This window comes from Ranitomeya variabilis, chromosome 7 (assembly GCF_051348905.1).
Source record: "Ranitomeya variabilis isolate aRanVar5 chromosome 7, aRanVar5.hap1, whole genome shotgun sequence".
Lineage (NCBI taxonomy): Eukaryota > Metazoa > Chordata > Amphibia > Anura > Dendrobatidae > Ranitomeya > Ranitomeya variabilis.
Window position 1 is genome coordinate 151,607,741 of NC_135238.1, and position 20,991 is coordinate 151,628,731.

Below are 20,991 nucleotides of genomic sequence, written 5' to 3' on the forward strand. Positions count from 1 at the left end.
TACATTCACACTGAAGGCATCAGAACTATGAATTAACACATGTGGAATTACATACTTAACAAAAAAGTGTGAAACAACTGAAAATATGTCTTATATTCTAGGTTCTTCAAAGTAGCCACCTTTTGCTTTGATGACTGCTTTGCACACTCTTGGCATTCTCTTGATGAGCTTCAAGAGGTAGTCACCGGGAATGGTCTTCCATCAATCTTGAAGGAGTTCCTAGAGATGCTTAGCACTTGTTGGCCCTTTTGCCTTCACTCTGCAGTCCAGCTCACCCCAAACCACCAGCGATTGGGTTCAGGTCTGGTGACTGTGGAGGCCAGGTCATCTGGCGTAGCACCCCATCACTCTCCTTCTTGGTCAAATAGCCCTTACACAGCCTGGAGGTGTGTTTGGGGTCATTGTCCTGTTGAAAAATAAATAATGGTCCAACTAAACGCAAACCGGATGGAATAGCATGCCGCTGCAAGATGCTGTGGTAGCCATGCTGGTTCAGTATGCCTTCAATTTTGAATAAATCCCCAACAGTGTTACCAGCAAAGCACCCCCACACCATCACACCTCCTCCTCCATGCTTCACGGTGGGAACCAGGCATGTAGAGTCCATCCATTCACCTTTTCTGCATCGCACAAAGACATGGTGGTTGGAACCAAAGATCTCAAATTTGGACTCACCAGACCAAAGCACAGATTTCCACTGGTCTAATGTCTATTTCCTTGTGTTCTTTAGCCCAAACAAGTCTCTTCTGCTTGTTGCCTGTCCTTAGCAGTGGTTTACTAGCAGCTATTTCACCGTGAAGGCCTGCTGCACAAAGTCTCCTCTTAACAGTTGTTGTAGAGATATTTCTGTTGATAGAACTCTGTGTGGCATTGACCTGGTCTCTAATCTGAGCTGCTGTTAACCTGCGATTTCTGAGGCTTGTGACTCGGATAAACTTATCCTCAGAAGCAGAGGTGACTCTTGGTCTTCCTTTCCTGGGGCGGTCCTGATGTGAGCCAGTTTCTTTGTAGCGCTTGATGGTTTTTGCCACTGCACTTGGGGACATTTTCAAAGTTTTCCCAATTTTTTGGACTGACTGACCTTCATTTCTTAAAGTAATGATGGCCACTCGTTTTTCTTTACTTAGAATTTGTATTATGGTAAGAAAAAAGCAGCTAACAGTCTATTCAGTAGGACTATCAGCTGTGTATCCACCAGACTTCTGCACAACACAACTGATGGTACTAACACCATTTATAAGTCAAGAAATCCCACTTACTAAACCTGACAGGGCACACCTGTGAAGTGAAAACCATTCCTGGTGACTACCTCTTGAAGCTCATCAAGAGAATGCCAAGAGTGGTGCAAAGCAGTTATGAAAGCAAAAGGTGGCTACTTTGAAGAACCTAGAATATAAGACATAATTTCAGTTGTTTCACACTTTTTTGTTAAGTATATAATTCCACATGTGTTAATTTATAGTTTTGATGCCTTCAGTGTGAATGTACACTTTTCATAGTCATGAAAATACAGAAAAATGTTTAAATGGGAAGGTGTGTCCAAACTTTTGCTCTGTACTGTATATATATTACATATTTTATTTATTTATAGATGCGTCATGGCCAAGTGTTTTTTTTTCCATTTAATTCTGGATTAAAAGGGCTGTCCACCCATTTGGGAACAATGTATTTTTGGCTACAAAAAAAAAAATTTGAACTGGGTTTCATTTCATCCCTGGTGGAATTTTTATGCTAACGAGCCAAAAGAGCAGGGGGTTTTGCCTTCATCTTACAGCTCTCGGACCAGTCTCCCTGCCGGCAGATCTCCCATCACTGACTGACAGGTTTCTTAAAGACTACATTTCTCCCTAAGCCCAGTTAGGGTGTAGGGCGTCACAGTGAACGGTCCCCTGCTCAAAAGCCATTCTATGGGCTAAATAAGTGAGTTGCTCGAGTAGCTCTTGCAGACCTACAGTTGTCCATGAATTGATAACACATATTATCGCACCGGCAGATTGTAATCTTACAGAAAATAAAAAGATGCAGACAATCACCAATCGTTACATTTGCCGTACTTGTAGCAATCGTGTAATTCCCGTGCCGGCTTTTGTTTAATAGGAGGCTTTAGAAGTTCAACTGCTTTTGACCTAGTGGTTAAATGTAAGCTCCACGTGGAGTGACATCAGCGTATACCCTGGCGGTGTATGAATGCACTTACTTGTGTTCACTGAGCAGAAATACGTACAAAACGAGCAATGTAAGAGATGCTTAACATATAGCATGGTTCCAAGTAAAATATCCTAACAATGTAAAAACCACCTTCCCGGCAATAGGTAAAATTTAGAAGCTAAAGGTGGCCATAAGAGGAAAGCCATGTGTTCTCATGTGAGGGAAGCCACCACCTCTGGTGTCTGACAGTAGATAACTCCCCCAACCCAATTAAGGACACATGCATGTATAGGTAGGGCATTGGGATGGGGGGTCCCCAGAAACAAGAAAAAGTATAGGACTCAACCAATAATGACTGAAGGTGCATAGGTTACTATAGGTATAGTGTGGCAAGAACAAGCATCAAAAGTGACTTACTCATGTAACGGAAAGTCTCTTCAGCCAGGACAGGAGAAAGGTTTCCGAGGCCATTGCTTGGACGTGTTGGGGAGTGCTGTATCCAGTCTTGGTGTTCATAGAGATACAAGGAGTCCACCCGTAACTTGTACTGGGGAAGCTGGTCTTCTAGCAAATTAACCAGTTCCACCTCAGGGGTATCCTGGCTGTGATAGACATCTGTGGAAAACATTTCAAAAAATACATTGAGAGATGTACAAGTAAGACTCAGCCCGGTGTCTTGTTTTTTTAACCTCTCTATACAGAGACAACCACCCATAAGGTTTCACACTTTTACATAAAACAGTCTTTTTAGGAGAACATTTATAGTAGGGAAAGGATTTTTTTTTGGTTGTTATACTGCAGATATTGAGTTATTTTTTCTGGCTGTACACATTTCTAATAATTTGTGTAAAAATTAACCTGTCGCGTCGTTTGTAGCATGTAAAGAGCTCCCAGTGTAGTGTGCATCACGAACACATTTTTCTCATTAAAAAAAAATCGCTGCTCCAATCCTATCGTTTAGTCATAAAGGTGTGCTTCATTGCGTTCTGGCAGGGTTGTCGCTGTCCACAAAATTTGAATTATATTCTCGGGTTTGCGCCGACGTCACTTGAAATCACGAGCTTGCGCACCGTGCACTGGGGGAACCGCGCTTGCGCGGCGTGCACTGGGGGAACCGCGCTTGCGCACCGTGCACTGGGGGAACCGCGCTTGCGCACCGTGCACTGGGGGAACCGCGCTTGCGCACCGTGCACTGGGGGAACCGCGCTTGCGCACCGTGCACTGGGGGAACCGCGCTTGCGCGGCGTGCACTGGGGGAACCGCGCTTGCGCCGCGTATATTGGAGGAGCCACACTTGCGTAGCATGTATTGGGGGGGCAGGTGCTGGAGCCAGTGAAAGTGGTATCTTCTCACAGCTTCAGTGCGCACGCTCGGGGATCCACTCATCACAGCGCAGATGCGGCTGGCCGATAGACAATGCGCAAGTGCTGCTCCCCCAATACACACTGCACAAGATTGGGATTTCAAGTGACGTCAGCGCAAACAGGGGAACGTAATTCAAACTGAGTGGGAGGCTACAACCGTGACTGAACGCAACGAAGCGCACCCTTATGACTAAACGAGCAGGTAAGATATAACTACACTGCTCCAAAAAATAAAGGGTATGCTAAATCCCACATCCTAGATATCACTGAATGAAATATTCCAGTTGTAAATCTTTATTCATTACATAGTGGAATGTGCGGAGAACAATAAAACCTAAAAATGATCAAAGTAAATCACAACTAATATCCCACGGAGGTCTGGAGTTGGAATGATGCTCAAAATCAAAGTGGAAAATGAAGTTACAGGCTGATCCAACTTCAGTGGAAATGCCTCAAGACAAGAAAATGATGCTCAGTAGTGTGTGTGGCCTCCACGTGCCTGTATGACCTCCCTACAACGCCTGGGCATGCTCCTGATGAGGCGGCAGATGGTCTCTTGAGGGATCTCCTCCCAGACCTGGACTAAAGCATCCACCAACTGGACAGTCTGTGGTGCAACGTGACATTGGTGGATGGTGCGAGACAAACGGGCGGGCCAGTCCATAGCTTCAATGCCTTCATCTTGCAGGAACTGCTGACACTCCAGCCACATGAGGTCTGGCATTGTCCTGCATTAGGAGGAACCCAGGGCCAACCGCACCAGCATATGGTCTCACAAGGGGTCTGAGGATCTCATCTCGGTACCTAATGGCAGTCAGGCTACCTCTGGCGAGCACACGGAGAGCTGTGCGGCCCTCCAAAGAAATCGGGGACTCAGACCATCCTTATGGAGTCGGTTTCTAACAGTTTGTGCAGACATATGCACATTTGTGGCCTGCTGGAGGTCATTTTGCAGGGCTCTGGCAGTGCTCCTCCTGTACCTCCTTGCACAAAGGCTGAGGTAGCGGTCCTGCTGCTGGGTTGTTGCCCTCCTACGGCCTCCTCCACATCTCCTGGTGTACTGGCTTGTCTCCTGGTAGCGCCTCCAGCCTCTGGACACTACGCTGACAGATGCAGCAAACCTTCTGGCCACAGCTCGCATTGATGTGCCATCCTGGATGAGCTGCACTACCTGAGCCACTTCTGTGGGTTGTAGAGTCCGTCTCATGCTACCACGAGTGTAAAAGCACAACCAACATTCAAACATGACCAAAACATCAGCCAGAAAGCATTGGTACTGAGATGTGGTCTGTGGTCCCCACCTGCAGAACCACTCCTTTATTGTGTCTTGATAATTGCCAATAATTTCCATCTGTTGTCTATTCCATTTGCACAACAGCATGTGAAATTGATTGTCAAACAGTGTTGCTTCCTAAGTGGACAGATTGATTTCACAGAAGTTCAATTTACTTGGAGTTATATTCTGTTTAAGGGTTCCCTTTATTTTTTTGAGCAGTGCATATAAAGTGCTTTTTGATAAGCAGTACATTGGCGATTTTAATGAAAAACAGTGTTAGCGATGCACACTGCATCACTAACAATGCTCTGGAGACAGTTTAGATGCTACAAATGACATGACCGGTTCCCTTTAATGGCAGCCATTCAGAGGATCGGATAGTCCTGGAAATTTATTTTTTATTTTTTAGGACAGATGATGATTTGATTTCTCATGTACTTGCAGTATATAATTGAGTATAAGCCGAGTTTTTCAGCACATTTTTTATGCTGAAAAAATCCTCCTTGGCTTACACTCGAGTGAGGGTCCCACAAGATGGAGAAGAAGCGAAAGTGTCAGAGCAGCGGGTCACAAGAGGCAGGTGTCAGTTGCTGCAGCTAACTGCCCCCTGCTAAAGAGACATGAATATTCACTGAGCTGGCAGTGAATATTCATCGCTCTTTAATAGCATGCACAGTCGTCGCAGACGACGGCTTCCAGCAGGGGCCGGGTGATCACCTGTTCCCTCTACTTAAAATAAATGAATATTCACTTCTCTCCACTCCCACGGGCATGGAGGGCAGAATATTAATTCCCTCAAGTAGTGCTGCAGGAAGCCTGCGGCTGCTGCTAATGTGCCCGCTACTAAATAGCAATGAATACTCACTGCTCTTTACGCACAGTTGCGGCATGGAGAGCAGCGAATATTCTGGCAGCTGTCCTCTGCTTGTAAGTAGCGCATGACGTCCCTGCCAAGCACTGCTTACAAGCATAAATTAGCTGCTGGCTTCGGAACAAGACGCTGCGAGGATGCGCAGGAAAGGTAAGCATATATTTTTTTTATATTTTCCTGATGGGGGCCATGTATACCAGGATAGGGATGGGGGGGGGGGGGATGCGTGCCAGAATAGGGATGAGGGGGACCATGGTGCCAGGATAGGGATGAGAAGGGGCCATGGTGCCTGGATAGGGATGGGGGGGCATGGTGCCAGGATAGGGATGGGGGGAGCCATGCATAAAAGGATAGGTATGAGGGTGGGCATGCGTATTAGGATAGGGATGAGGGGGAGGGGCCATGCATACCAGGATAGGGATGGGGGGCCATGCGTGCCAGTATAGGGATGGGGAGGCCATGCGTGCCAGTATAGGGATGGGGAGGCCATGCGTGCCAGTATAGGGATGGGGAGGCCATGCGTGCCAGTATAGGGATGGGGAGGCCATGCGTGCCAGTATAGGGATGGGGAGGCCATGCGTGCCAGTATAGGGATGGGGAGGCCATGCGTGCCAGTATAGGGATGGGGAGGCCATGCGTGCCAGTATAGGGATGAGGGGGGGCCATGAATGCCAATATAGGGATGAGGGGAGGGCCATGCGTACCAGGATAGGGATGAGGGGGGCATGTATACCAGGATAAGGATGGGGGCAAGCGTACCAGGATAGGGATGAGGGGGGCCAAGTGTACCAGGATAGGGATGGGGGGGGGGGCATGCATATCAGGATAAGGATGGGGGGGAAGCGTACCAGGATAGGGATGAGGGGGGCCAAGCGTACCAGGATAGGGATGAGGGGGGGCATGCATACCAGGATAGGGATGAGGGGGGCTAAGCGTACCAGGATAGGGATGAGGGGGGCTAAGCGTACCAGGATAGGGATGAGGGGGGGAGCCATGCGTACAAGAATGGGGATGGGGAGACCATGCATACCAGGATAGGGATGAGGGGACAATGTATACCAGGCTTATACTTCAGTCAATAACTTTTTTGTGGTAAAATTAGGTGCCTCGGCTTATACTCGAGTATATACGGTATTGTTGACTTTATTATTTCTTTAAAAGTCCTGTATTTCAAGGTAATGGCTACAGGATATGTGCAATACATGAAAGACCCAACCACATAAATCGTGTAATGCTAAATAGGACATATATTTCAACTACAAAAAAAAAAGAAAAAAAAAGAAAAGTTGGAAAAACACTTCAAGGGGTTTTCCAGGACTAAATTATTTCTTTAGTATGAACCCCCAAAAAAACACAGGCAGGTAGTTGCCAATTTCTGGCTCAGATTGGTCACTGACGTCTCCTGCCTGCGGTCCAGCTGCTCCTCGTCAACAGTGCTGCTCTTCTTCTTCTGGGCTGCTCTGTTGATGCTGATTGAAGCCAGCTCCCACATTGGCAGCCACAACCTGTCACCAAAGCAGAGTAGAAGAGAAGCCGCTGCTCTTTTGACGGGACATCATTAGAAGCTGCAGAATTGCCGGCAGGAGCAGTCAGTGATCTGTGCTGGATAGTTAGCTATAGATATATAGATAGATATAGGTATAGATACCTGTCTGTTAAATTTTTACTGGTGGCTTAAGGATGAATATAGTCTTGGATAACTCCTTTAAATGATCGCATAATGAGTGAAGTATCTATCAAAACAGAATTTCCGATATAGAGGACAGGAATGGCGGGTAGTATTACACCACAGCAAAATCGCCTCCTACCTGGGAAACATGGCAGGTCCTTTACAAAGATAAACATGTTTTCACTTTACATAACTTGTTAGGTAATAATCCGATAACGATACCAAAGTTCTCCCCAATCAGATGATCACTCTAGGCTGCAGATATGAGCTCGTTAACATGCCGCTGCGCTCTGCCCTCTGATAACGTATATGTGATGGGGTCACCAGGGATAGGCTGGATATTTAGCTTTCATATTCTTCCAGTACTTGAGACTTACCATTGCCAGGAGCAGAGTCTCCGCGGTGGATATTCATGAGTTTATCTTTACTCGCTAGGAGGTTGGTATCAGCATCTACTCTGATTACAGTCTGGCTTTAAGTAGTAAAGAGAAAACACAGCTTCTCCTATGACGGCCGCTGCGGTCACAATTACATCTGCTGAAATCTTTGCTGGTTCAGGGCATGTCTCGATCATGATGAGCACCTTCTCACTTCACCTTCCCTTTACAGTTTTCATATCACCTACAAAAAAACAACAACATTTTTTCAATATGAATAAGATCCCTGGGAAGTAAGGACTTATTACTAAACGGAAAAATAGGAGTCTTCCATGTACAAGAACCGTCCAAAGGCCACGAGAAAGGATCGGACAATACTGGGTGTGAGCAGTGAGCAAACAGTTATGTAACAAAGTTTGGTTTGGAAATCTAAAGTAATGGGATGAGACGTTTGGGATATTTATTTATATAGGCAAACTAGCTGTACTACCCGGCTTCGCCCGGGTTAATGACTGCTGTTAGCAAAATAGAATGTGTTAACAAAAATTTATTCTGCACACAAAAACCACAAAACAAATAGATAGAAATGTAATTATTAAAAGGCAAAAACTAAGCAAATAGAAGCATTTCACAACATATATTAGCTTTGTTATACTGAGAATGTCTTTGTTGCCTATATTAACCAATCAGAGCTCAGGTTAATTAACTGTAGCAAAATAGAAGCTGAGCTGTGATTGGTTGCTATTGGCAGCCTGATAAATCCCCAGCCAACAGGAAGCCCTCCCCCCTGGCAGTATATATTAGCTCACACATACACATAATAGACAGGTCATGTGACTGACAGCTGCCGTATTTCCTATATGGTACATTTGTTGCTCTTGTAGTTTGCTTATTAATCAGATTTTTATTTTTGAAGGACAATACCAGACTTGTGTGTGTTTTAGGGCGAGTTTTATGTGTCAAGTTGTGTGTGTTGAGTTGCGTGTGGCGACATGCATGTAGCGACTTTTGTGAGATGAGTTTTGTGTGGCGACATGCGTGTAGCAACATTTTGTGTGTTGAGTTGCATGTGACAGGTTAGTGTAGCAAGTTGTGTGCAGCAAGATTTGTGCATGGCGAGTTTTGCGCGTGGCGAGTTTTATGTGTGGTGCATTTTGAGTATGTGCAAGTTTTGTGTGAGGCAACTTTTGCATGTGGTGCAACTTTTGTACATGTGGCAATTTTTCTGTGTGTGCAAGTTTTGCATGAGGTGAGTTTTCCATGAGGTGAGTTTTGCACGTGTGGCGAGTTTTGCGTGAGCCTAGTTTTGCATATGGCGAGTTTTGCATGTAGCGAGTTTTGAGTGGTGACTTTTGTGTTTCGACTTTTATGTGGCGAGGTTGGTGTGTGTGTGTGGTGAAATGTGTGCTGAGGGTGGTATATGTGTTCAAGCACGTGGTAGTGTGTGGCGCATTTTGTGTTTGTGTTCATATCCCCGTGTGTGGTGAGTATCCCATGTCGGGGCCCCACCTTAGCAACTGTACGGTATATACTCTTTGTCGCCATCGCTCTCATTCTTTAAGTCCTCATTGTTCACATCTGGCAGCTGTCAATTTTCCTCCAACACTTTTCCCTTCACTTTTTCCCCATTATGTAGATAGGAGCAAAATTGTTTGGTGAATTGGAACGCGCGGGGTTAAAATTTCACCTCACAACATAGCCTATGACGCTCTCGGGGTCCAGACGTGTGACTGTGCAAAATTTTGTGGCTGTAGCTGCGACGGTACAGATGCCAATCCCGGACATACACACATACATACATACACACATTCAGCTTTATATATTAGATATACCTGTATGTAATCTCCTGTATATAGTATATACCTGTGTGTCATCTCACCTATATATAGTATATATCTGTGTGTCATCTCCTGTATATAGTATATACCTGTATGTCATCTCCTCCTATACATAGCATATACCTGTGTCATCTCCTCCTGTATATACTATATACCTGTAGGTAATCTGCTCCTGTATATAGTATATACCTGTGTGTCATCTCCTCCTGTATATAGTATATACCTGTATGTCATCTCCTCCTGTATGTAGTATGTACCTGTATGTCATCTCCTCCTCTATATAGTATATACCTGTGTGTCATCTCTCCTGTATATAGTATATATCTGTGTGTCATCTCCTCCTGTATATAGTATATACCTGTGTGTCATCTCCCCTGTAAATAGTATATACCTGTGTGTCATCTCCTGTATATAGTATATAGCTGTATGCCATCTCCTCCTGTATTAGCCCTCGTTCACACGTTATTTGGTCAGTATTTTTACCTCAGTATTTGTAAGCTAAAATGGCAGCCTGATAAATCCCCAGCCAACAGTAAGCCCACCCCCTGGCAGTATATATTAGCTCACACATACACATAATAGACTGGTCATGTGACTGACAGCTGCCGGATTCCTATATGGTACATTTGTTGCTCTTGTAGTTTGTCTGCTTATTAATCAGATTTTTATTTTTGAAGGATACCAGACTTGTGTGTGTTTTAGGGCGAGTTTCGTGTGTCAAGTTGTGTGTGTTGAGTTGCGTGTGGCGACATGCATGTAGGGACTTTTGTGAGATGAGTTTTGTGTGGCGACATGCGTGTAGCAACTTTTTGTGTGTCGAGTTGCATGTGACAGGTTAGTGTAGCAAGTTGTGTGCAGCAAGTTTTGCGCATGGCGAGTTTTGCGCGTGGCGAGTTTTATGTGTGGTGCCTTTTGAGTATGTGCAAGTTTTGTGTGAGGCAACTTTTGCATGTGTTGCAACTTTTGTGCATGTGGCAATTTTTCTGCGTGTGGCAATTTTTCTGCGTGTGCAAGTTTTGCGTGTGGCGAGTTTTGCACGTGTGGCGAGTTTTGCATGTGGAGAGTTTTGCGCGTGGCGAGTTTTGAGCGGCGACTTTTGTGTTTCTACTTTTATGTGGCGAGGTTGGTGTATGTGTGGTGAAATGTGCACTGAGGGTGGTATATGTGTTCGAGCACGTGGTAGTGTGTGGCGCATTTTGTGTGTGTGTTCATATCCCCGTGGTGGTGTGATTATCCCATGTTGGGGCCCCACCTTAGCAACTGTACAGTATATACTCTTTGGTGCCATCGCTGTCATTCTTTAAGTCCCCCTTGTTCACATCTGGCAGCTGTTAATTTGCCTCCAACACTTTTCCTTTCATTTTTTCCCCATTATGTAGATAGGGGCAAAATTGTTTGGTGACTTGGAAAGCGCGGGGTTAAAATTTCACCTCACAATATAGCTTTGACGCTCTCAGGGTCCAGACGTGTGACTGTGCAAAATTTTGTGCCTGTAGCTGCGACGCCTCCAACACTTTTCCTTTCACTTTTTCCCCATTATGTAGATAGGGGCAAAATTGTTTGGTGAATTGGAAAGCGCGGGGTTAAAATTTCACCTCACAACATAGCCTATGACGCTCTCGGGGTCCAGACGTGTGACTGTGCAAAATTTTGTGGCTGTAGCTGCTACGGTTCAGATGCCAATCCCGGACATACATACATACATACATACATACACACACACACACATTCAGCTTTATATATTAGATTATCTGCTGCATTCTACAGTGGGAAAAACAGTTATGTAAAAGCCTGCCTGCAAATGGAGCTATGAGACGGCTCTAGACAGGGGTCTTGTCAATGCGAATTATACTGGCTTTTCGGCGCTGTATATGCGGTGTAAAAACACAAAGTGACATGCGATTTGAGGCTGTCATTTCTAGCACGCACAAGTAAGCTGGGCCGGGCATACACTTCATGTGTATACTGTAATGGCACTCACCTAGACACTAGAATTTTACCCATTTATACACATCAGACAACCCCTTTAAGCAAAGTGCTTGTTAAAATTAGCAACATTGCAATTTAGCTTTTATTAAAAAGCCTCTCTGTGCTCTAGAATGGAGGGATTCTTCAATCTATGGTGCACAGCTTGTTGTCACGGTTACCGGCCACCCTACAGTCCCAGCCTGGCTGGTTACCTAGGTAAGAAGCGTGCTGCTGAGTAGGCTCTATGCTTTACACTTTTACAGCACTCGATCCACCCAGCTTTAGTGTTTAGTGCCCCAGCGCCTCCCATGCTGCAGCGGCAAAGATACTTCTGCTAGCAGCCTTGGAGCCAGTGGAGCAAACATGCTGCTAAACCAAGCCGTCAGTCTTCAGCAGCAGACCGCCCCTCGTAACCAGGAAGCCTGAGACCGCTGCGCACCTGAAGATGCATCTGGTGACAACCTGCTTAACCCTTTCACGACATGCGCCGTACATGTACTGCGCATGTCGGGTCCCCTGCTTTGATGTGCGCTCCGGCGGTGAGCGCACATCAAAGTCGCGACATGTCAGCTGTTTTGTACAGCTGACATGTGCGCACAATAGCGGCGGGTGAAATCGCTATTCACCCGCCGCTATTAACCTGTTAAATGCCGCTGTCAAATGCAGACAGCGGCATTTAACTACCGCATCCGGCCGGGCGGCCGGAAATGACGTCATCGCCGACCCCCGTCACATGATCGGGGGTCGGCGATGCATCAGGAAGGTAACCATAGAGGTCCTTGAGACCTCTATGGTTACTGATCGCCGGTGGCTGTGAGCGCCACCCTGTGGTCGGCGCTCACAGCACACCTGCAATTCTCCTACATAACAGCGATCTGATGATCGCTGTTATGTAGCAGAGCCGATCGGGCTGTGCCTGCTTCTAGCCTCCCTTGGAGGCTACTGAAGCATGGCAAAAGTGAAAAAAAAAAGTTTTTAAAAATGTGAAAAAAATATTAAAAATATAAAAGTTTAAATCACCCCCCTTTCGCCCCATCCTAAATAAAACAATTAAAAAAAAAACAAACCTACACATATTTGGTATCGCCGCGTTCAGAATCGCCCGATCTATCAAATAAAAAAAAGCATTAACCTGATCGCTAAACAGCGTAGCGAAAAAAAAATCCGAAACGCCAGAATTACGTTTTTTTTGGTCGCCACGACATTGCGTTAAAATGCAATAACGGGCGATCAAAAGAACGTATCTGTGCCGAAATGGTATCATTAAAAACATCAGCTCGGTATGCAAAAAATAAGCCCTCACCCGACCCCAGATCACGAAAATTGGAGACGCTACGGGTATCGGAAAATTGCCCTTTTTTTTTTTTTTTTTTTAAGCAAAGTTTGGAATTTTTTTTCACCACTTGGATAAAAAATAACCTAGACATGTTAGGTGTCTATGAACTCGTAATGACCTAGAGAATCATAATGGCAGGTCAGTTTTAGCATTTAGTGAACCTAGCAAAAAAAACAAACAAAAAACAAGTGTGGGATTGCACTTTTTTTGCAATTTCACCGCACTTGGAATTTTTTTCCCATTTTCTAGTACATGACATGGTAAAACCAATGATGTCGTTCAAAAGTACAACTCGTTTCGCAAAAAATAAGCCCTCACATGGCCATATTGACGGAAAAATAAAAAAGTTATGGCTCTGGGAAGGAGGGGAGCGAAAAACGAAAACACAAAAACGAAAAAGAGCCGCGACTTGAAGGGGTTAATGGGGTCGTTTACTTTTAGATTTTAGTGCTCCACAGGCTTGCCGTATGCTTCATTAGGGCATCAATGCTTGGCTACAGTTTTGTGCTGCAGACAAAATCCCACAGAATATTAAAAATGAAAAAGCCACGGCACTGACTAAGACACATAGAAAAAACTATATGTTTTACGACATCAGTGCAACAAGAACAAAGGTAAAAGTGCTTACGGCCATTTCGCGGAGTGCAATGCCTCCTCAGGAGGCCCTCATTAGCGTTGGACCAACAGTCAGTAAGCAAGTTTGATTTTGCCATTTTAGACACTGAAAGCCTGTGGAGTATTAAAAGGGTCTACTATATACAGGGGATGGACAAAATAATGGAAACACCTAACGTTTTGGCATCATAATCTTCGAACAAGTGATAAACATGCAAACCGTGACATATGGTAATGTTTTGTAGTTGATTATTTGTGTTATGTGATATGTGTATGTAAATTAACTGTTTGTTTTGTATAATTGTAAGAACATTGATGAGAACCTCATACCAATGGCAGACCTCTCGGATTTTCAAAGAGGCCAAATTGTTGGTGCTCGTATGGCAGGCGCTAGTGTAACAGAAAGTGCCCGAATGCTTGCCGTGTCAAGAGGTACTGTCTCCAAAGTAATGACTGCGTTTGAAAGAGAAGGAAAAACGTCCGCAGCAAAGCACAGGTCCGGCCGAAAGTCAAAATTGACTGAGAGAGACCGTTGGACTCTAAAGCGAATTGTGAGACCGGATCACAAGACCACGGCTACGCAAATCACTGCTGAGCTCAATGAACACCTACAGAACCCAGCTTCCACAAAAACTGTTCATCAGAAGCTGCACAAATCTGGATTCCACGGAAGAGCTGCAATTAGAAAACCGCTGCTCTCAATGACAAATGTTTCCAAGCGTTTAGAGTGGTGTAGAAACCTCCAGAATTGGTCCCTCGAGCAGTGGAAACATGTGATATTCTCAGACAAATCATCGTTTACCCTATTTCCGACCTCTGGCCGAGTGTACGTTTGGAGACAGCCGAAAGAAGCATTCCATCCAGACTGCCTTCTCCCAACCGTAAAACATGGTGGAGGTACTGTGATGATCTAGGGTGCTATTTCATGGAGATCCGCCGGGCCAATGATATCCCTTCATGGAAGAATTAACAGCCGAGATTATTTAGGCATTTTGGGCGACCAAGTGCATCCAATGGTTCAAGCACTGTTCCCGGAGGGAGATGATGATAATGCACCAATTCATACAGCTAGAATCATTAAAGCATGGCACGAGGAACATTCTAATGAAGTTGAGCATCTCATCTGGCCCCCACAATCCCCAGACCTCAACATTATTGAGCATTTATGGTTGATTTTAGAGATTCAAGTTAGACGTCGATTTCCAGAGCAATAGTCGCTCAAAGAACTGAAGGGTGTTTTAACTGAAGAATGGGCTAAAATTCCTTTGGAAACAATTCACACCTTGTATGAATCCATACCTCGGAGAATTGAGGCTGTAATCGCCGCAAAAGACCACCCTACATCTCCTCTCTGGTCTCAGTCTACCACCCTACCCGTGCCATCCGCGATTCTTTGGAATGCACTACCTAGGTTAATACGATTAATCCCCACAGTTTTAAGCGTGCCCTAAAAACTCATTTGTTCAGACTGGCCTACCGCCTTAACGCATTAACCTAACTATCCCTGTGTGGCCCATTAAAAAAAAACAAAAAAAAACATAATCAGGTTCCTCGCATCATGTTCTCATACACTTTATGCAGTTAATAGCCCTCTGTGTCTGTACTGCTACATACTTAGGCAGTTAACTGGTTCATGCAGCTTTACATGAACATCCGAGCCTTACACTATGGCTGGTCCAAATAACTAAAGCAATTGTTACCATCCACCTCTCGTGTCTCCCCTTTTCCTCATAGTTTGTAAGCTTGCGAGCAGGGCCCTCATTCCTCCTGGTATCTATTTTGAACTGGGATTTCTGTTATGCTGTAATGTCTATTGTCTGTACAAGTCCCCTCTATAAGTTGTAAAGCGCTGCGGAATATGTTGGCGCTATATAAATAAAATTATTATTATTATTATATATATATATATATATATATATATATATATATATATATATATATACACACACACACACACACACATATATATATACATACACACATATACATCTATACTGTATATATATATATATATATATATATATATATATATATATACACACACACACACACACACACACACACACACACACACACACACTCATACAGGCAATTAAGGCCTGTGCACCCGAAAGGCATTTATATAGTATGCGGTTTCGCTTGTTTTTGTAAGCCCTCACCCAGCTCCAGATTCCGAAAAATGGAGACGCTGCTGGGCTCGGAAAATGGCGTCAAATTCATTTTTAACAAATTTTGGATTTTATTTATCACCACTTAAATAAAAAAGAACCTAGACATGGTTGGTATCTGCCAAGTCAAAATGACCTGGAGAATCATAACAGGTCAGTTATTAAAAAACCCACACAATTGTAATTTCACTTTTTTTTGCAATTTCACTGCACCTGGATTTTTTTTTTCTGTTTTCCAGTACATTATATGGTAAAATCATTGGTGTAGTTCAATAGTTCAAAAGTGCAACTCGTCCTGTAAGAAACAAGCCCTCACACCGCCATATTGACAAAAAGATAAAAAAGTTATGGCTTTGAGAAGAGGGGCGAAAAACTAAATACAGAGTGTGTGTGTGTGTGTGTGTGTGTGTGTGTGTGTGTGTGTGTGTGTGTGTGTGTGTGTGTGTGTGTGTGTGTGTGAAATATGGCAGCACTCCAGAGGAGAGATCATGAAACCATGAGGTCTTTATTCACTCACATATGTGTGACCCGTTCATGGCTTGAGTCAAGCTCACAAATGGAAGAGGCGAAACGTGCACTCTTCCAGCGTGAACCACACAGATGCTTCTTCGGGCTTCGTCACCATGTCAGGACCATTTTAATTTACGGTAATATGGAATATTCCCAACATATACAGAGCATTGCACATTTCTGCCAGGATTGAGATCAAACAACTGATTAGAATGCTGAATCAGACGCACTAAGCATGTAAGCCCTCTTAGGACCAGAATAGTTCATGTTGAATGGAAACCAGGGTCACAATTCACAGGTAGACTTAGGCTACTTTCACACTAGCGTCGTGCACTGCACGTCGCTATGCGTCGTTTTGGAGAAAAAACGCATCCTGCAAAAGTGCTTGCAGGATGCGTTTTTTCTCCATTGACTTGCATTAGCGACGCATTGCCACACGTCGTGCGACGGTTGCGTCGTGTTGCGTCGGACCGTCGCCACAAAAAAACGTTGCTTGTAAGGTTTTTTGGTGCGTCGTTGCCGTCTTTTCCAACCGCGCATGCGCAGCCGGAACTCCGCACCCACCCCCCGCACCTCACAATGGGGCAGCGAATGCGTTGAAAACCAGCATCCGCTGCCACCGTTGTGTGGCGCTTGCACAGTATGCGTAGGTGCGCTGCAACGTCGTAGTGCGACGTGCAGTGCACAACGCTAATGTGAAAGTAGCCTTAGATCAAGGTTTGAAAACTGAGCAGATGTTTTACAATTGTAAACAGCATCATTTACTACAAAGTTTATTACATTATGACAAATACCCAGCCGCCACATGACTGTCCACACACAACTTTATGACAGTATCATGTTACCGTACATAGCGCTACATCTTCACACCTTTAAAGGGACTCTCAGCACAGGATGATTGGTCATGGCGGGAACTCACTTACATACACCTTCCCACCTCTGCTCGTTTCCCCTCGATCTTCATCCCCCTCTATGACGGACAGCTCTGGCTTCATAGAGACAGAGAAGGGAGGAGACAGATGGAAACCAGGCAGGTGGGAAGGTGTATATACAGGATTGGCCCCACCATGAAGCATCGAGCGGTGGGACTTGGTGTGAACAGTCATTCTGTGCTGCCAGGGTCCCTTTAAAACCTGACCATTGTCCATCACTGCGGGTGCAATAACAGAACGGTTATCTAAGCTGTTAAACAAGAAAAAAAAATAAAAAAACACATTACAGAAAGTTAAATATTAAACTCAAACTTTTATTCCCCAAGACTGGGATCAAATAAAAATTCCTGAATTTAAAGGAAACCTGTCTTCAGAATTTGCCTCTAGGAGATATTAGGAGAGTGTTATCAGCCTCCTGATGCCCTCCTTAATGATGCCAGTATTAGCAGCAGCACTGATTGACAGCGGTCCTGGACTAGTCAATATTTACAAATAGAGAAAAAAAAAAAAAAAGAGGTCACACCAATCATCAAAAAGACACTTTTCAGCTTATTGAATGTCAAGCAGGATAGAACTGGGAGGACACAGCACTCATTTATGGCTGATTTCTGGAGGCTTATACTTGAGAGATATCATCACCTTCAAGTCTCCCCTACTGTGTATCACAAGTCCCTCGGTACAAACATTAAAACTTTACAAATAGCAAAATATAAGTGTATTTTAAAAAAATCTTACATTTAACAAAAAATACAAATATCTTTAGAATGAAGCTGATGATATATATACATAATATGTGTGTGCGTGCGTGTATATAATATATATATATATATATATATATATATATATATATATATATATATATATATATATATATATATATATATATATATATATATATATATATATATACACATACATACACATACACGCATGCATATACATACACACACACACACACACACACACACACCCAGGATACGGAAAGTATTCAGACCTCTTTACATTTTACACTCTTTGTTTCATTGCAGCCATTTGGGAAATTCAAAAAAGTTCATTATTTTCTCATTAGTGGATGCTCTGCACCCCATCTTGACTGAAAAAGACCAGAAATGTAGCAATTTTTGCAAATTTAATAAAAAAGAAAAACTGAAATATTACATGGTCATAAGTATTCCGACCCTTTGCTCAGTATTGAGTAGAAGCACCCTTTTGAGCTAGTACAGCCGTGAGTCTTTTTGGGAATGATGCAAAAAGTTTTTTCACACCTGGATTTGGGGATCCTCTGCCATTCTTCCTTGCAGATATTCTCCAGTTCCGTCAGCTTGGATGGTGAACATTGGTGGACAGCCATTTTCAGGTCTCCCCAGAGATGCTCTATTGGGTTTAGGTCATGGTTCTGGCTGAGCCAGTCAAGAATGGTCACAGAGATGTTCTGAAGCCACTCCTTTGTTATTTTAGCTGTGTGCTTAGGGTCATCGTCTTGTTGGAAGGTGAACCTTCAGTCAAGTCTGAGGTCCAGAGCACACTGGAAGAGGTTTTTCATCCAGAATATCTCTGTACTTGGACACATTCATGTTTCCTTCAATGACCACCAGTCGTCCTGTCCCTGCAGCTGAAAAACACCCCCATAGCAGGATGCTGCCACCACGTTTCACTGTTGGGATTGTATTGGGCAGGTGATGAGCAGTGCCTGATTTTCTCCACACATACCGCTTAGAATTATCACCAAAAAGGTCTATCTTCATCTCATCAGACCAGAGAATCTTATTTCTCATAGTCTGGGAGTCCTTTATGTGTTTTTTAGCAAACTTTCTGTGGGCTGTCATATGTCTCGCACTGAGGAGAGGCTTCCATCGGGCCACTCTGCCATAAAGGCCAGACTGGTGGAGGGCTGCAGTGATAGTTGACTTTGTGGAACTTTCTCCCATCTCCCTACTGCATCTCTGGAGCTCAGCCACAGTGATCTTTAGGTTCTTCTTTATCTCTCTCACCAAGGCTCTTCTCCCACGATTGCTCAGTTTGGCTGGACGGCCAGGTCTAGGAAGACTTCTGGTGGTCCCAAACTTCTTCCATTTAAGGATTATGGAGGCCACTGTGCTCTTAGGAACCTTGAGTACTGCAGAAACTATTTTGTAACCTAGGCCAGAACTGTGTCTTGCCACAATTCAGTCTCTGAGCTCCTTGGCCAGTTCCTTTGACCTCATGATTCTCATTTGGTCTGACACGCACTGTGAGCGGTGAGGTCTTATATAGACAGGTGTGTGCCTTTCCAAATCAAATCCTATCAGTTTAGTTAAGCACAGCTGGACTCCAATGAGGCTATGTGCACACGTTGCGAATTTTGCTGCGGTTCCGCAGCTATTTTCCATGCGGTTTACAGTACCGTGTAAACCTATGGAAAAGCAAATCCGCTGTGTCCATGCTGCGGAAAATACAGCGCGGAAACGCTGCGTTGTATTTTCCGCAGCATATCAATTGTTTGTGCGGATTCCGCAGAAAACCTGCATTAATTCAGCGGTAAACCTGCGGTAAATCGGCAGGTAAAACGCAGTGCGTTTTACCTGTGGATTTTGCAAAACCGGTGCGGAAAAATCCACACACGATTCCTGAAGGTGTAGAACCATCTCAAGGAGGATCACAAGGAAATGGACAGCATGTAACTTAAATATGAGTGTCTGAGCAAAGGGTCTGAATACTTACGACCATGTGATATTTCAGTTTTTGATTTTTATAAAATTTGCAAAAAGTTCTACATTTCTTTTTTTCAGTCAAGATGGGGTGCAGAGTGTACATTAATGTGAAAAAATGAACTTTTTTGAATTTACCAAATGACTGCAATGAAACAAAGAGTGAAGAATTTAAAGGGGTCTGAATACTTTCCGTACCCACTGTAAGGGGGAGTTACCAGTGTGAGACAAGTAATGAACACAGAACAGGCAAAATTACATTTGTTTTCTTGCACAAGCACATTTTTTGCTCCTCTCTCAGCTCTGCCGTATTTTAACAATATTACACCCTGTCTGCCTGTGAGCTGGAAGGTGAGAGGAACCTGCAGATGTGTCAGGTATAATCACAGAGTTCTGCAGGGAGATCAGGAGAGCAAAGAGCTGCCATTACACATCACACTGGTAACTCCTCCTTCATGAATAATAATCTTTGGAGGCAGAGTTATCTTCCAGGCAGCGTCATTCCCATAGCCTGGAAGCTGACATTTAACCCCTTACTGACATCGGACGGGATAGTACGTCCAATGTCTGTACCCCCCGCTCTGATGCGGGCTCCGGCGGTGAGCCCGCATCAAAGCTGGGACATGTCAGCTGTTTTGAACAGCTGACATAAAAAAAAATAATAAATAAATAAATTAAAAAAAAAATCAAACCTACACGTTTGGTATCGCCGCGTTCAGAATCGCCCAATCAATAAAAAAAAAAAAAAAAGATTAAACTGATTGCGTAGCAATAAAAAATTTCAAACGCCAGAAGTACTGTTTTTGGTCGCCGCAACATTGCTTAAAATGCAATAACGGGCGATCAAAAGAATGCATCTGCACAAAAGTGGTATCATTAAAAATGTCAGCTCGGCACGCAAAAAATAAGCCCTCACCCAACCCGAGATCACGAAAAATGGAGACGCTATGGGTATTTGAAAAATGCACAGCACAATTTTTTATTTTTTTTTTAGCAAGGTTTGGATTTTGTTTTTTTTCACCACTTAGATAAAAAAAGAACAGAAAAATGAAAAAATACCAGCTCACGTGTCGGCATGTGTTGTGGGGAAGCACGGATATCGTGTAGTCATCACGTGAATAACGTAGAGCAAAAAGGGAGGAAAAATCAAGCTTCCAAAAATTATAAATTTATTAAAGGGAACCTGTCACCCCCAAAATGGCTGGTGAGGTAAGCTCACCGGCATCAGGGGC

General features: G+C 44.0%; 1 protein-coding gene across 6 annotated transcripts in view; it reads right to left on the bottom strand.

The window, feature by feature from the left end:
• The window catches only part of TRAK2 (trafficking kinesin protein 2), a 77,601-nt gene that overhangs the window by 38,684 nt on the left and 17,926 nt on the right, over positions 1-20,991 (bottom strand). For all 6 annotated transcript variants that reach the window (XM_077272060.1, XM_077272063.1, XM_077272064.1 and 3 more), the window contains exons 2-3: positions 7,706-7,949; positions 2,566-2,763 (exon numbers count right to left, since the gene is read on the bottom strand). In XM_077272060.1, the coding sequence (XP_077128175.1) occupies positions 2,566-2,763; positions 7,706-7,742 (235 nt within the window). In that variant the 5' untranslated portion in view covers positions 7,743-7,949. The remainder of the gene's footprint in view (positions 1-2,565; positions 2,764-7,705; positions 7,950-20,991) is intronic.